Source organism: Mesitornis unicolor, unplaced genomic scaffold (assembly GCF_000695765.1).
Source record: "Mesitornis unicolor isolate BGI_N332 unplaced genomic scaffold, ASM69576v1 scaffold11940, whole genome shotgun sequence".
Classification (NCBI taxonomy): domain Eukaryota; kingdom Metazoa; phylum Chordata; class Aves; order Mesitornithiformes; family Mesitornithidae; genus Mesitornis; species Mesitornis unicolor.
The window spans coordinates 3,333-20,027 of NW_010157620.1; the positions used below are offsets into that span (position 1 = coordinate 3,333).

Sequence of the window (16,695 nt, forward strand, 5' to 3'; positions counted from 1 at the left end):
TCTATTAAGGCCATAAATAGGGTGTTATCAACAAGCTCAAAGTAAACAAAAGCAGCTTTAACAGCAAGAACATGGCAGTCAAAAGAGAGACTAGAGATGCATGTGCAGGTTGCACAAGTATTATCCAGGGCCACGTCCCTGGGGCTGCTGGTGCTACCCATGTAGCATGAGAGAGAAAAGTGTCAAGATAGCAGGGAGAGACTACAGTGCTGTAAATGAGAAATCATTAGACAATACGTACTTACACATTGACAGCAAATTAGCTTTGACAGCACATTTGCAACCTCCAAAGCTACCATTTTAGCAGGTGTACAGGTGTGCCAACATGTCGAAAGGACAGTAGCAGATGAGAAGAAATACTCTGTATGTAGGTGAGGGTACTCTCTTTCAGTTGGTGGATGCTGGTAACAGGGATGTAAGTGGTATGTAAGAAAAATGTGTCACAAAGGTGAGCTAGGAACAGACAATAAAGTCTGGGACAGGCTGAGTATTCAAAACAAAGCAAGAAAAAGATGCAGATGGACTGTCTCCTGAAGTGTGCTGATTGATGTTTGGAGGAGCATCTGTTTGGAGAGGCAGAGTATAATGCCCAGATTCTGTAACCTAGGAGGGGAAGTTGTTAGCATTTATTTTTGCCTGGTGTTTCACCTTCTGGGATGTGTGTAGTTCATCAAGACCCAAAGTGATAGGAAGGCAGAAGATTTGCTTTTCCTGTAAGACAGATCAAACTATCAAAAATAAAAATTTTCAAATAAATACTTTGAAAAATTTTTTTCTCAGGAAGTGGAAGGAAAACACTGCGCTGTGGTAGCTAGCTGTGTATGGAGAGAGCCGGAGAAGCGAGCAGGCAGGCACACGTGTGTGCACGCACGCACCTGGGCACACAGATAGGTGGAATTTGGAGGCCAAGACCCAGATCTGCCTTAAGGAAGCTGAACAAAGACATTGTAGATGCTCGCCACGAATCTTGTTACTTGATGTTTATTTTTAATGCTAAGATTCCACCGCATGCTGCCCTAAGAGGATTGTTCTGTCAGTTTTAGCGCCAATCACAATCTCCCAAATTAAGTCCCGGGCACTGTTACACTGCAGCTTAGCTCATCGTGAGCTAGGGGGACTGCGTGACTCTCTAAGGGCTGAGAGCTGAGAACTTACGCTGAAGATAAGCAGGGCTGCAGCAAGCACTCCATCTGTCAGCAGCGCTTTCACCCAGAATACATCTTCAGCAATCGTTTACAGAGTTAATGATCATCCAGAGAGGCAAAAGATTACCATCAGCTAAACCGAAAGGGCTGAGCAGAGCATTACAAAGTGATCGATTGCCCCAGACAAACTGCTTGCTTTGCTTAGGACTGCAGCTCTCCAAAACATCGTCCAGCAAACACTACGCAATGAGAGAAGTATTGCACAAGTGCCGCATTTTCCCTATAGAGTGTTTCAAATGCCTGTCCTCTGCAGACATGACACATTCCTGTGGAGCATTAACATAATACAAGTTATTTTATTAAACTCATAGCAAATTGTTTACAGCTGTTAGCAAAGTAGTGTTATTGGTTGGACAACCAGCTGGGGAAGATGAGTAACTTGTATTTGTTGCCCCACCTCTCCTTATTTATTTCTGAGAAAAACAGGCAGCACTGCTGGTATTTCCATGCTGTTTTATTAAAACACACATAGGCTTGTTGCTCCTGTTGAATACTTACTAAAACCCTGGGGTCTTTGGCGAAAAGCAGCAGTACTTGGATTGAGCCACAAGAGTGAGCTGCTGCTCAACATTTGAACCAAGTTCGGGTAAATGTGTTTGTGTTGCACAGACGGGGAGGTGTCCTGTCACTTTGTCATACAGAGTAAAACTGAGACCCACACTTTCCTGAGGAATGGTCCTTGTGATGCTGTGTCTGACTTTAATGTCCAGGATATGTTTCAGCAGCGCGGGGAATCATTTTTGTGTGTTTAATACGTCCTACTGAGCACCCTCAAATTTGAAGCTGCCCAGACATTTGTCATCACTCAAAATGCAGAGTGGAAACCAACCTTCCCAGAACAGAGAAGGCTGAGTACAGAGATTATTCTATGGATACCATCCTTACCCTCTGGCCTAAACTTTTCCCTAGAATGCAATTGCAGGACATCTCTGTTGACAACTGAAAATCCTGAGTAATAGTAAATAATGAATGTGGGGTCTCAAGAGTATTAGCAGGCAAAAATAAGAGGGCAGCAACTGCAACATAGTCACTGGGATGCCTAATGGTCACAGAGCATGGCTCAGTAATAAAACAGGGCAAAAAAAAATCCTCCTAAAAAAATCCTCCTCTACAAGTTCTTTACCGTGGGACTTAATAGCAAAAAAAACCCTATGAGACCCAATTGGCTGAGGCTGGCTCTTTCCCACAGTAAGGAACTGTCTCTGCTCTTTGCAGCATCAAGAGTTTCTACAGATGAAGTCACGTATGACAGTCAGACACTCAGATTTGTGCACAAAAATCAAGTGCTTAAACGTGGAGCTCGAGATATTTCTGCTGGTTACGTCCAGTGTTACAAGAGGAGTCATTTGTGACTCTGCCAGTACAAAACCACAGAGCAGATATTGAAACCAGCTTGAACGATAAAGTTGGATACAGATTTACAGCTCAGCTAAGGCTTATTACACCGCTATTGATTTCACTGGAATTGTATCTGTGGGTTACAAAGTCAGACAGTCTTATTAATACATTAACGTTTTTAATAAATGGAAAAATGGCTCAAAACCTGGCTGACAGCCATTCAGTCTACCAGGAACACAAGTGTTTGTCTTTGGCAATGACATGCCACTGAGCAGCAGCTCAGAAGCGCTAAGTATGGAGCCTTACATATGGCTTAAGTATGGAGCCTGCTCTTTCCCAGCAGGGACCAATTCCTGCCTCTGAAACTTTCAGAGGCTGGCCAGGTTTTCATGGTTAAGATGCTTTCAGATGCTGACCAGGGTAACAAATAGTTTCCAGTTGATGTTCATTCTTGCTGATTTAATTCAATAAGGCGACCAGCAAATACAGCCAATGTTCCTATAATACAAACTAGCATAAATATGCCAAGGAGAAGATGATCAACCACCATTGCAACAAATTTCCATTCTTCTGCAGCCTGGGAAAGAAACAAAGGAGATATGGTAAAATCTCTGCAGAGCCATATTCGTTATGGGCATTCTTGTAATTTACTGTCTTGAACAAGGGATCTTAATCTTCTTTAAGTGAAGTTCCACTGTTATTATGTGAAAATACTAATTCTCTTCTCAAAAGCAGGCCAGTGGTTGACAAAGCTTAAGCTGCCCAGAAATGCAAGTTTCAAGACTAAACTGTAAACTCTGACAATTTGGTCAACAATCTTATTAAAAAGAAATGTTGAAAAGCTTAATTTTTAGTCAAATGGTTGCTTTTTAGACAGAGTTTAAAATGCTAAAAGCAAAACTCTTAGTTTGATGCAACTAGCTTTTGGGGTTTGATTGCTTTATCATTCTCTTTGGATACCTAAACAGTTGTCATTAGTTTAGCTCTAGTCCTTGTTTTCCACACCTACTATACACTCTAAGGTCTGGGAAAAGCTTCTCCATTGCTCCCTTAGTCTTTTTTCCAGTTGTGGGACACTGTGAACCACTTGCTCTGTGACTGCCTTTTCACTGGATGCTTTTGTGGGAACCTGGCACTGTAAGAGCGAGCAGAGTGCGAGGTGCTAAGCGCAGCAGTGCTCAGGATTTCCGCCTGGTAACTCTGCCTTATGAAGTGACACGTACTGGCCTAAGACAGCCTCTACGTTTACCTTAGTTGCCCCACAATTAGAAAAGGTTGCTGTAAATTATCTAGAGGACACTGATGATCAATACTGTTTTGAGGTGGTTCATGAGTGCGTAAGTGAATGCATTGAAGCAGCATCCTTCAGAAGCCACAACCTTCAGTTTATTTGGGGAACTTGACTCCTGAAATCCCTTGCAAGTGCTGTCTGTGGCACCCAGAGGACACAAGTCTTCAGTTTATTTGGGGAACTTGGCTCCTGAAATCCCTTGGAAGTGCTGTCTGTGGCACCCAGAGGACACAAGCAGCTGGGCTCCACTTCCGAAGGGAGCACTTGCCAGTAACATGAAGACCCTCCTTGTAAGTCTAGGAGGAAGTGAAGCCCAGAGGCGCTGAAGCCACGCCAGCCCTGCTGAAGGTAACATTTGACCTGCATAGGAGTCATGGGGAACATGAGACTACAGCCACAGCCATTCCACACGCTCCAGGAATTTGGGCACAGGAACCAACACCGCAGTGTAAATCCTGCCTGTGGGAAGGAGGCACCTCCTTTTCCAGAGCATGGCCACATTACTGTCCCGGAGAAGTCTCTCCCCATCTTCAGGCCAGCCTGCAGCTCAACAGGAAAGGCCTACAGTCATTTAGAAAGGTGAAGTACCAGGACTGGTCTACCCATGCAAAAGCTGTGTGAGCTTTGATAACTGAAATAAAAGAGAGGGCTAATTGCACTGAAAGTGCTAGGAGGAGGCAGAGCTAGGTTTTCCTGGGGAACACTGTCATATGTGACTTTACATGCATTTATCCTTCCTTTGGCTTGCAGTGTGGAAAAACTCAGTAATCAGAGTAGGTTATGACGTGCTCCGCTTGCAGGGACTGCTTGTAGCATTCAGGAATAAAACAAAATCTTATAGAAATTGGAATTAACATTCAGATAAAATTACTAGCCTTTCAGAGTTTGGCTTGCTTCCTGGCTTTTCAAAAGCGACAGGAGCTTGCTTACCACAGGGGGAAGATGCCCAAGTGGGAGACAGGATGAATGTGTTTTGGAACTTGCTTATAGTTTTTGAAACTGCTTTGCTACTCACAGACACTCCTCTACGGCTTCACATACCACAGTTAGAAAACCTTAGCACTGACACTTATTTTGGTTTGTTTTCTTTTTTGAGGGGCCAAGATTCAATTGTCATTTGCAACAATTATTTGTTACTCCTTGTTGATTGCACCAAGGGGAGAAGACTGTCCCCTGCTAAAGCCAAACCAGGGCTCAGAGTGCTTTTGTGAGATGAGGATATTTTGCCAAAAAAAATAAGATGTAGCAATTTGAAAGCAAGAAATGAATCATGCACAAAAAATGCCTTACATCACTGGCTTCTTGGTCTGATTTCATCGTTTCTGCAATGTATTTGATTCCCTCTATAGCATTCTTCACATCTGGATTTTTGGTAAGTGGGGAGTAGAAGTTGACAGGCACAGAACCTTGCTTCCCAGAAATTTCAGAAATATCAATATCTTCTGCAAAAATATTTTTGTCTTGTTTGTCTCTGGACGGTCGTTTCATTGTAGAGAAAAACATGATGTTTGGGATTGTGTCGATAAAGACCTGAAAACAAAGACAGAGGAGACGGCAGTGGCTGGTTGGCGGGGCTGTGTTACAGGTGCAGCTGTGTACTGAACAAAGGCAAGCCTTGCTGGTCCCAAATTGCTTCCCACGCTGGATTGGCTACAGATTCCCCCTCAGAGCGTGTCACAGCGGCTCATGCCCTAGTCACACGGGGGCTTTTGTCAGCCTGATGTCCTGATGGAGTCACCCGCAGGCCTGTCATACCTGCTCTGGAAACCATCTCCCCCTGCCATACAGCCAACACCTACACGTGAACGGGGCTGCTACCTCCCGGAGCAGACCCTCAGGTGTGAGCTGACCGAGCTCTATCAATCTCATCTAATTTAGAACATATTGCTTACGAGTCTAGCATGAAGAATGGACTACAAAGGATCTCTTTCGGCTACTTATGTTTGCCTTTGCTATTATGAATGTTACTTATACATGTATATAAGGTTTACAATAATTTCCTTTAGAGTAATGGAGGCTTGCTGCCAGAACAATTTTAAGCACATGCAGTATTTGCCTGTTGAAATCTCTCTTCTACAGGGATTGCTTGTGCTGCAGAGTGAATCTGAGGTAAGCTATAGCCTTAGAAGTATAATTAAAAATCCACAGAGCAATCTCCTATTCATGTCATGGTTAAATATGAAACTGGGCAGGTTTAAAAAAGGGAAGAACAACTGCATGGATCCTCTTTGGTACCATCTCCCTAGCAAAGAACTTGTAATAACATACATCAAATTTTTTTCTGCATTTCGTGATTCCCACTTAGACTACTGTGCAAGGATCTCCTTGCTTCCCAAGGAAGGCTGCAGAGGAACTGTATTTATTGTAAAAGTACAGAGACCATGGCTTTTGCTAAGCTGTCTCTGGCAAAATGGGATGCTGAAAGCAGGTATTCCCGATGGCTTTTGTGCTCTGCACTCACGTGGGCTGGAGAACTTGGCCACTGGCAGACAGCAATACTTTGCAGTCAGATGGAGAATTAGACCAGTAAATGTAATTGGAGCCCAGCTGGCTCATTTTCTTTTCCCTGTACCTTGGGCTCCTTGTGTTTTGCCTCAGCTGTTCTCTGCAAGACTCTATCCCAGTGGGCAATTTTGTTACTTAAAGGAGCACCTTAGCAGTCTTGCTGACTTTATGCACAGCTAGGTAGTAAACACTGGCTCTTGTGCCTAGGGAGTTTTAACATGATGCATTTACTTCCCCAATTCTTGTTGACTTTTATTAGAAAACCTGCCAATAAAATATGGAGTGCTCAGTGGAAACCAGGAAACATGCAAAGCCACGGAGCTCACCTTCCTGACCCAGTGCGGCATGGTGTGAGTGCTTGGGGAGCGGTGGTGGGTGTTGATGACGATGACTGTGATGATGATTGAGGCGATGACAAACACCATTGTAAACAACATGTATTTGCCTATCAGAGGCACCGCACTGGAGGTTGAGGGAATCAGCTCCACGATGACCAGAAGGAACACAGTCAAAGACAGCAGGACAGAGATGCTGAGAGTCATTTTCTCACCTGCCACGCAAAAAAAAAAAAATTAAAAACCCCAAAACATTGCTGTTCCTATCATTCACTACAGAGAGCATTTGAGGAGATAGGCTGTGGATGATAGCTATTCACACAAAAACATGTGTGTGCATCTGGCATGCTGTCATCTCTCCCAGCACCCAAAGCAGGCTGGCCAAACCTGACAGCATAACATGGCATCAGCGACAGCATGAAGGTGGGAATCACCAGGTATGCCTGGGCTGAGGTGTGGGTGATGGATATGGAAAGCTTACTTGCCAGAAGTGCTTCATGGGCTGTGCATTTGGAATGATGAAGTATCTGCACCTGCTTTGACGCTTGCTCCACACCCTTCTAGGGGTTTGCTTGCCTTACTCTCTGGCAGGCTCATGCTGGGCTGAGTGGGCAGACAAAAATCACATCTGACACCAGAGGTCAGCTGCTACTCGAGATCTTCCAGCATGTAGGATGTCAAAACTAAACCATAAAACATGACTCACACGTCTTTTTTTCTATCCAGTTCAACTTTCCATAAAGTTTTCAAATGAAAAAACTTACATCAAGTATTTCATAGAAGAGGCTTGATGAAATTAAGCAGTATGAAAAGCTGATGCAAGGTAAAATGAATGAAGCAGAGGAAAAGGTTGCAGGGAGCAAAAGCTGCTCAGCAGGGACAAAGGAGACCAGAAGAGGCCAGGGTTACTCTTTGTGTCAGATGAGGCAATATGTGTGAGCAGATAACAAGCTCTCTGCTCTAACACAGTGCAGAAGGGCCTCACTCACCCCTATGCACTCACTTACTGCATGATACTAACACACAAACTACCTATCTGTAGCAAAACATAAAGATCAACTAGATGAATATTTGTTTTGCAGCAGTTAACTGGATAGTTAAGCAGTGACTTCTGTGAGAAATCAGGTCAATTTATTTACATCAATAATTTCAGCTTTCAGTGCTTACCCTTTATTTACAGAAAGCTTAGAGCCATTATTTTGAGCAGAAAAATCCCATTTTAGTAAGCGCTGCCCTTCAAGTTAGCTGGCGATTTCAATTACTCAGAATCTCTCAGAAACTTGTTATAAGAGCAATTCCTATGGCAGAACGAGTGAATTCACATACCCGAATCTGTGGGTAGGTAAAAAACGAACCCAGTTAAAAAGGAGAAGAGCAGGCAGGGAATGATGACATTGACGATGAAGTAGAGAGGCAGGCGCTGCATGAGGAAGTGGTAGGTGATGTCCAGGTACGGGGTGTCAGGGCAGCAAGCGTAGTAAACCCAGTGCTTCCAGCCGCGGTAGTCCTTCATCACCCACTCCCCGCTCTCCATGAAGTTACTCAGATCTGGGCGGTCACTCTCCTGACAGCAAAAGATACAACTTCTTAATATCGAACAAAATAAAACTTGGCAGTCGCTCAGGAACAGAATTTCCAATAACTCAGGCACTTCATGCATTTTTGTGAGCAAACCACTCCTCTCTAAGTTATTTTGCCGTAGAATATTGTCCTTTACAGGGCATTCAACTAAATATATTACAGAAACAGTCAGGAACAGTCGACTAAAGAGAAAGATTGATTAAATATTTACAGATAGGAGACGTAACTGAGGAGACAAGGAAAGAATCCTTGGAAATGCAAAAATAGTTCCCTCAAAAATAAGAAAACAAACAAAATCAGAACAGGCAGCATCATAAGGAGTGATGTGAAGCTGCAGGATAGACAGGTAAGAGACTGTTAGGGCAGAGGAATTGTGCATATGCAGAACTTCAGAAGCCAAATCAGGCAATTTTGCGCTTGATCTACAAATAGGGCTTTGACATTTTACAGGTAGTGCCTGTTTGTGTTTTCAGTGGAAAAAAAACCAAGGCAATGTTTAATTCTAAATCTGAGATTTCCCTAAAAATGTATCTAGATCTTTACCACTTTTCCCAATTACAGACTCCTTGCTTACCGGGTTAATAACAACCACAGTACCATCATACGTCCAAGTTCCCAGCTTCATACTGCAGTTCTGTTCGTCGAACGGGAAGTACGTGACTATAATTTCACAGTAACTCTTAAAAATAGCTGGTGGTGTCCAAGTGATCAGGCCTGTGTGCTCCAGAAGTACTTTGGTGTATTTAACAATGGCAAAATCGCCATCTGCGCTGCAAAGGGAAGAAGGACATGAACAACAACATGAGAGGTAGAGCTGCCTCCCCCTCGCCAGGCAGCCGGCACCCCTTACTTGTTGTACAGAACAAGGTCTGGCCGCCAGATATCATCTGAGGGGATGCGGATCTTTTTCACGCCACCGTAGTCTTCTGGGTTCCACTTGAGGTTGACGTCTGTCCATTGCTAAAGAAGGAGGATTTCAGCCACTGAGAGCCTCTACCAGCACTGCTGGGTGTAGCTTTAGTATCTTCCAGAAATACACACCTCCCTTGCTTTGGGACACGTAGACCAGCATAAACATATGCTATAGGAACCCTCAGTTAATATTTTTACATTAATTTAAATTTTTGTTTAAGAAGCTTATCTTAACTCAAAATAAATATACTAGAAGTCTACTGTTTGAAATAAAATCAGAGGAAGAAAGTGCAAATGCAAAATGCTTTTTTGAATGCTCTTAATGTCCAGCACATTTTTTTCTGGAGATCCCAGAGTAAAGAAATGCTCTGCTAGCCGACCCACCTTCCCAAGTTGCCCCTAAAAGTAGAACAAAGTGGTTAAATCCATGCATTTATTTGAACTGGATGAAATGGATAGCAATATTTAGAGTTACCTGTTTCAGGCGTACATTGGTTGTTACAATCTGGTTTACTTCATCCTTAAAAGAAAAAGAAAGAAAAGAAGGCAGTAGCAGCGAACATCAGGATTAAAGGAGAAAAACTGTTTCCTCAGAAAAAAAATGACATCGTTTGACACTATCATATAAGCCAGGGGTTCAACATGTACCATACATTCATACCGTACCACACTAATAAGCTGAATGAGCTGCAGCCCCACGGTGACGACAACGGCGTCCCGATGGTCCTCCACTGGGCGCACCACCTTGTTGTAGTCCCTGAACAAGTCCTCGACGAGGCGAGTCTCGTGTTCATAGCACAGGGCCAGCCCAGCTGCAGAACAGCAGGGGTGGCATCAGGGAGATGGGACAGGGGACAGGCTACAGCACCATCAACCTGAGGTGGGCGTGAAGGAAATACCACCAACAGCAAGCCGCTGGTGGTGGGTTAACATGGAGTCCTCTCTGTGACTCCCCATTTCAGGTGGTATTTGCAAATATCATAATCAGGGGTAAGCACCTATCTAATCTAGAGGACAGTTTAAGAGTAAGGCAACAGCAGCATCCAACCAGGAGACAACCAAAAACAAATCACCATGATTGTGGACATCAGACTGAGCATTAGGAATCTCCTCCAAGCTCTCCCAACCCACAACCATGCTTACATGAAACACTTGCAGGCAGTTAAGCACAAAGACTGTGCACAATCGGGGTTTCTGATATTGTCTTCTCCACCTTCAACTCCATGGCCTTGCCTGTGGCAGTAACATTAAAGGACAGGGCCAAGCACAACAGTCACTGAGGTGACTCCTTGCATCTGAAGCCTAAGCAGAACAGGAGTCCTCTCCACAATGGGAGTTGCTCAGGTTGTGCTCGTGACAGGAGAGAAGGAAACCACCTACACTGCAAGAAGGTCTCAATCTGTCCTTGGAGAGCTCTGCCCACAGACTGCCAAAGAGACCTTCTAAGAGCAGCACCGGGAGTGAAAACAGCAGCTAGCAGCTTTGTGTCAGCACAGCTTTAGCAGCGCATGTCCGTGGTGTTGCACTGCCAAGGGGTGAGGGCTCAGATTCCCACCCCACAGGAAAACAGATGAACCCCATTCCTGGAGCTCCTGTTGCACATCCTGTGCTCAAACTGTAGCTGCTTCACTGTTAAATGAGAATAAAGCAAACAGAAGGGGAGTGTGGAGATGTTTTTGTATGGTCCCCCTCTAAAAGTAGTGAGAGGGAACAGAACAGCTGAGCCTCGCCGCAAGCATTTTTGGCAGATCCCATCCTTGCCTTCCTCTGTCTCAATTTGAATCCTGGGCCATTGAAGTCAACAAGAATTTTGCTGCTAACTCCAACCTAACCCAGGATTTCCCCCTGTTTCCTAACTGCCTTTTCATCGAGTCCTTTTATAAAGCTGAGCTGAGATGCCAAGGATGCTGTCTCAGCCTTGTCCTGCCATGAGATGATATTAAAATACTTGGATGCCACCGAGAACAGCTGTCTGCTGTAGACAAGCACCACTTGCTTCCCCTCCAGGAGGCTGGGCTGGGGTGGGCAGGAGACATCTTGCCATTTTAAAGTTATGATCACAGCATCATATCTAAGTCAAGCTCTTTGCTATGTTTTATTAATCCAATTAAAATCCTTCACATTGCTACCATCTGGTGTGGGTTGGTAGGAATTTAGATTACTGCTTGAATTTGATGTAAAGTATTTAGGATCACAGAATACTTATTCTTTTAAGGGACAGTTTAAAAAGAATTATCCTGGTACAACACATGCAGCTGCAAATCAGTTCTACTTCCTTGCTAGTAGTCCCATAACTTAATGAAATTTCTTATAACCAGTTTTTATATTTCAAGCCATGTTTACTAGATCCTTTCGCACATTTTGAAATACAAGTAACACTGGAGTAAATAGGAGTATGGAAGAAGATGACAGAGAGATAAACAACAAAACACAACAAGTTATCATTTCAGGATATCTGGTGTTTGAAATTACTGATACCTGAGCTGTTACCAGTGCACTCCAAAGCACTCATTTAAACAATTTGGTGTGTTCATAAAACCTTGTCAGCCAGAAAGGCTGCTCTCAGAACACACATTTGCTCATACCGATGCATACGCAAAGCCCAGGCCCTGCATGCTCAGGAAGGAGCCAACCCCCATTCAAGGCAATGGTGGAAGCACCTTTACCTGCGGAGATGAGGAGGAGGAGTGTGCGATGGACCGTCATCATCCCAGCTCCCTCTTGCTGTAGTCATACAGGTGGAGGCACGCACAAAGCGCCTTTAAGGTCTCTTCAGAGGAGGACTGTGCTGCCTCCTGCCAGGGTGCTGGCGAAATATAACCACTGAGGTATTGATTTACAGCACCTGTTTTTGGGAATGACAGCTGAGGGCCACTGCACTGCCGGGTTGGAAATGGGAGCACAATGTGTTTCACCAGTCAAGTATCTCCTGCAGTGTACAGAAGGTCATTTTGTCTGAATGGCAAAGTGATCTGTGACTTCATAAACAAATAAATAAAGATAAGAAAGAATTATCTGTAGAGTAACTGATCATCTTGGTGAGATCTCAGAAACTTCCCAAGCTGGAGACCCAAAGCTATGTGTCACCCTTTGTGACCAGAGCAATGTGCCTGATTTGGGATTTTGTTTCTCTGAGTGAAAGCAGATTGCAGTCATTTATTTCTGATGCACCCTCACCAGCATACAGACTGCACAGTGGGATGAGGGGCTGCTCACGTTGCTTCGCAGATGGATGAGAAATCTTTGAAGAAGTGAACAAAGGTGTTTAAGAGAAATCCATCTCCCTGAATCTACTGGGATTTTCAGAAGGTACTTGATAGAGTCCCCTCCTTGAAAGCTGTTAACTAACCTAAGTAATCTGCAGTAAGAGGGAAAACTCTCCCATACATACCTGAACTCCCATAGACTTACTGAACTGTGAAAGGCAAATGGTCGGAATATGTCTGGTTTCTGTAGCAGGGCAGGTCCAGTGAATTCCTGCAGGGCACACCAGTGCTTGCTCATTAGTGTCATCAATCACCTAGTAAAGGCATGAAAAGTGAGGTGTTTAGTAATAATGCTCAGTTATTCTGGCTAGCAAAGAAAACAACCAGTTGTGAAGAATGTATACATACATACACACACACACAGAATTACCTCCTCTGGGCTCACTGATATCACTCAGGAACAAAATCTTGAGATAGATAGCTCTGTGAAGTGCTCGGCAGCCTGAGAAAAGCAAGTCCGTCAGTTCCTAGGAAAGCAAATGAAGCAAATAGGAAAGATGCCACTATAAATCCATGGTGTCCTGAGTGCTCTCTGCTGTTCTGTTCCTCTGGTTTCGAAAGGAAGCTCGGAAAAGGCCCAGCAGAAAGTGACAACAACATCCACAGTACAAACTGGCTTCTGTACCTAGAACAGACAGACAGTATGAACCTTCAGTCTGGAAGAGAAGCCAGAGGGAGAAAGAGCTTTGTTAAGAGCTGTGAAATCCCAAGTGGTCTGGAGAAGGCAGATTTGGATTCACTCGCTGTCCTAGTGCAAAAAAGTAGAAGGCATTGAGGGGGACTTAGAGGTGGCAGGCTTCACTAAGACACCCCTCCAGACACTATGGCTGCAATGGGACTCGGTGCCACAGGAGTGTCTGGTTGCCAAAAGTTTGCGGTATTCAGAAAAATCAGTTTGATAAATTAATTTCATGCTATTAAATAAAACAAACCAAAAGAAAACAACCAAGAAGTCAGTCACAGAAGTGCCAGAGTCTGTGAGGAGGCTGGAGTAGTGTCCTACCTAATGCTTAAGCTGTTCCTACACTTTTCCCCAGGCACCTGCTGTTCAGCAACAGGGTATGCCACCAGGTGACCTGCCACAACCATTCTTATACACTGCTCCAAATACTCTTTTCCAGAAAACATTCCTTACGAAAAAACCTTTCTTAGCTTAGCCTCTGGGTGACACCAGACGTACTTTCTATTTCTTCTGGATACCCTTTGTGCTGCCTGCCAGCTGGTTTGGTGTTTCATGCTGGATGCCTTTGTTATTATTTTAATTTTTTTTTTTTTTTAAATCACTCCCCCTCACGCACCCCCACTCCACTAACTCAGCCTCTGCATTTACATTTATCCTCCAGTAAAAACTCTCCCTCTCCAGCACTCTGGCCTTGTCCCCGGCCTGTGCCTTGGCCGGCAGCTCCCATTGTTGCAGCTATCCTATTTCAAACACGCGGCTGCTTCCAGCCTTTATCCCAGCCTGGGCAGCTGCTGTCCCCGGTGGAGATATAATTGCACAGAGACATTGCGGGAATGCTGATGATGTCCCCCCAGATCCTCTCAGGGTCTCTCAAAGCATTCCTAGCAGGTTCGCTCCAAAACAGATGGAGGAGAGTGTTACCACGCTCTTTGGAAAATTATAGCTCTTGGGTAACATAAGTTTCTGTCCCTCCCCCAAAATAAGATGTAGCTGCTTGTAATGGGCAGGGTGTGGGAGCTGTAGGAGCCCCAGCAAGCCTACAGCTTTCAGGTGGGTTACTCTCTTGCAGCTGGGCTGACCTGAGCAGAGCCCCTGGCCCGAAAGCAGGCCCCACCTCACTGGCCTGGAGTCAGAGCTGACGCTGGAAGAGGCAGGAGCAGGTATTTGGAGAAGGCCTTTGGGGAGCGACAGCCTGGCTGCAAGGAATGTTCCCTGGCAGAGATACAAGACCCTTTCCCTCCCCCAAAAATCCAGGGAACCTGAGCTCCTGCGGTTAAATATGGACAGAGAAGTGAATGCTGCTTGTTGTTAATGAGGGAACGTGACCAGTCATGACGGAGGTGAAAAAGCAAGGGGAGGGGGTGGGCTATACTGAGTGCCTGAACTTTATACATTGCTAAGAAGCTTGGGGTTTTTTTTAACCTTTAGAGTATTCAGAGATTTTTTTTTTTTACAAATGTATTATTCGCACACAGAAAAACTCTTTTCATGTCTATCTCAACTCCAAACTTTCTGCTTAGCTCGTGAGGCCCGTCCTCAGTCTTACACAAACCCATGTCCCGCCCTGCTAATGGCAGACCAGTCTCATTCGTATCGATTGGAAAGAAGCAGAACTTACCGCTAGCTGAATTTAGGGCATTGCTCCTTTCATTCACCTACCAGGACCAAGTGCTGCCAGGGATGCTGTGTGCTCCAGGCCAAAGGAAGCTGGCTGTGAACAAGTAGTGCTGCAGAGAAGTCTCCTTGGCACGGTGATATCATGCAGTCACGTTACAAGTGAGCAGAATACTTAATGCTTTTGGCAGAGTGAGGAACACAAGATTTTCACCAAAATCTTTGTCACAGAATTACGTGCATAGATGCAATACCTGACGAGGAAGAGCAGATGCAGGAGGCTCCAACAGCTGCAGCTGCGGAGCCTGCATGAGGGAAGCAGTTGTTAAATTAATAAAAAGAATAGATAAAATGTAGATATTACATCACATAAATTAAGGGCACAAAAGCTGCAAAATAATAGCAAGGTTCATTTGGGGTTTTTTAGCTTCCATTTATTAATGCGTTTTGGTATCTGAAGAATGGCATTGCTGGTGACAGTGGATTATGGCAGCACTGGATAAGAGGAGGCAGATGGTTAGACAAGTAATTTGTGAATTTTCCACGTGTTAGTTACCAGATTGCCCCCAGTTACAGACAGTATGGCACACATTTCCTGCTGGAAGCCATCTCACCGAGTCTGGCGACTCAGCGCTGTTGCCACCAGATGGCAAGAGATGGCTGGGAAAGCTTCAGTGGGCACACGAGGGCTTGGGGGAGAACGGTGGCAAACAATCCCTTTCAAGAGCAAAACGGAGGCATAAATATTTTCAAGAAGAAATACATTCAAGGAATTAACAACTGTCTTGAGAAGCTAATGGGCTGGACTTCTGTTTATTCCAGTGCCCATAAAAACATGCTAAGCATTAATTTAACATTCCATGTATTAACAGGTAGGATTTAAATCCACAAATCAAGAAATTAAAAGTTGTCGCTTTCCATACTGAAACACCAGTCAGCCATCCTGCACATATATTTTACCTCCATAGATGTTTGTAACAAATTTGTTTTCAGCGCATCTTGGCTTTGTTCTCTATTACACAGGCCAAATGAATTAAAAATACCAAAAACTCACTCAAAAGCACTGATCTTAACCTCTCTGTAGTTACAGAGCTTACATACTATAGCATAGACATGGTGCACATTTGCCTATACAGAAGGATCCTTCTGAAAAAAAGGACTCTAGTCTGGAAATAAAGAGAAGAGCAAGGAAAAGGTCCACAGTCAAACAGAAAAACCACAGTCACAAAGTACAAAGATCGGTGGCACGTGTTAAACTATCACAGGTGAGGAGAAACACTGCTCTTCTTTAAAGGGGCATCAATCCTCACAGTCAAGCTGCTCAGGTAAAAATGTCACTGGCAACAGACACTCGTGAGCAAGGCACGTGAAGCAGTGAGAATGGAGACCAGCGATAAATGCAAATACAATTGACTGAGATGACAGGCACAAGATGACCGACACAAAAATGTCAGAGGAATCAGTAAAAAGACTGCAGCTTCACATTAGCTTTCTGTTACAGAAGCTCCAGGAAACCAGCCCTGAAGTTGTATAAAGTTGCTGAATAAAGCAGTGTCAAACTCATCTCCAGTTATCAATCCTTCTATCTGAGGACTAAGGCTTACCTCTGGGATCTAGGTGAGTCATGCTGGAGAGCCGAACAAGACAGCAAAAGAGGACAAGTCCATTAGATGTGCAGTTTGCTCTGCCCTCCTCCTACAGGCCACTCTGTAAGCACAGCAGCTCTCGTGAGCCGTGGTAGAGTGGCAAGGACAGCAAAATCTCACTTATATTTGGATGCAGCTAGATGACACCTGTATTAAAGTTATTAAAACTCTGCCCTTTTCCAGCAGCACAAATCGCCAACTAGAAAATGCACTCAGTCTGGTACGGATGACTACTACTACCTGTTACTACAGAAAAAATCCCATGCAAGAGATTTGTCCTAGAGATATCAAAAGAGGGGGAAAGAGCAATTTGATCTGAA

At 44.3% G+C, this 16,695-nt stretch overlaps 1 protein-coding gene across 1 annotated transcript; it reads right to left on the reverse strand.

Annotated features, from left to right (window-relative positions):
- Positions 1 to 2,972: 2,972 nt before the first annotated feature.
- Positions 2,973 to 11,974, reverse strand: CHRNA1 (cholinergic receptor, nicotinic, alpha 1 (muscle)). The gene is made up of 9 exons (XM_010180748.1): positions 11,834 to 11,974; positions 9,834 to 9,979; positions 9,643 to 9,687; positions 9,106 to 9,215; positions 8,830 to 9,025; positions 8,001 to 8,238; positions 6,666 to 6,889; positions 5,125 to 5,364; positions 2,973 to 3,120 (listed from the first exon to the last, which is right to left on the reverse strand). The coding sequence occupies exons 1-9, from the start codon at positions 11,874 to 11,876 to the stop codon at positions 2,989 to 2,991; spliced, it is 1,374 nt and encodes a 457-aa protein (XP_010179050.1). The 5' UTR covers positions 11,877 to 11,974; the 3' UTR covers positions 2,973 to 2,988.
- Positions 11,975 to 16,695: the final 4,721 nt, after the last annotated feature.

What these genes read in the sequence shown, in the direction of transcription:
- CHRNA1 (XM_010180748.1), bottom strand. Translation starts at nt 11,876, where the DNA reads ATGATGACGGTCCATCGCACACTCCTCCTCCTCATCTCCGCAG. An exon ending in CCAATGTACGCCTGAAACAG is followed by an intron (nt 9,216 to 9,642) that starts GTAACTCTAAAT and finishes CTCCTTCTTTAG; the next exon opens with CAATGGACAGACGTCAACCT. An exon ending in TTACCTACCCACAGATTCGG is followed by an intron (nt 6,890 to 8,000) that starts GTATGTGAATTC and finishes TTTGCGTGGCAG; the next exon opens with GTGAGAAAATGACTCTCAGC.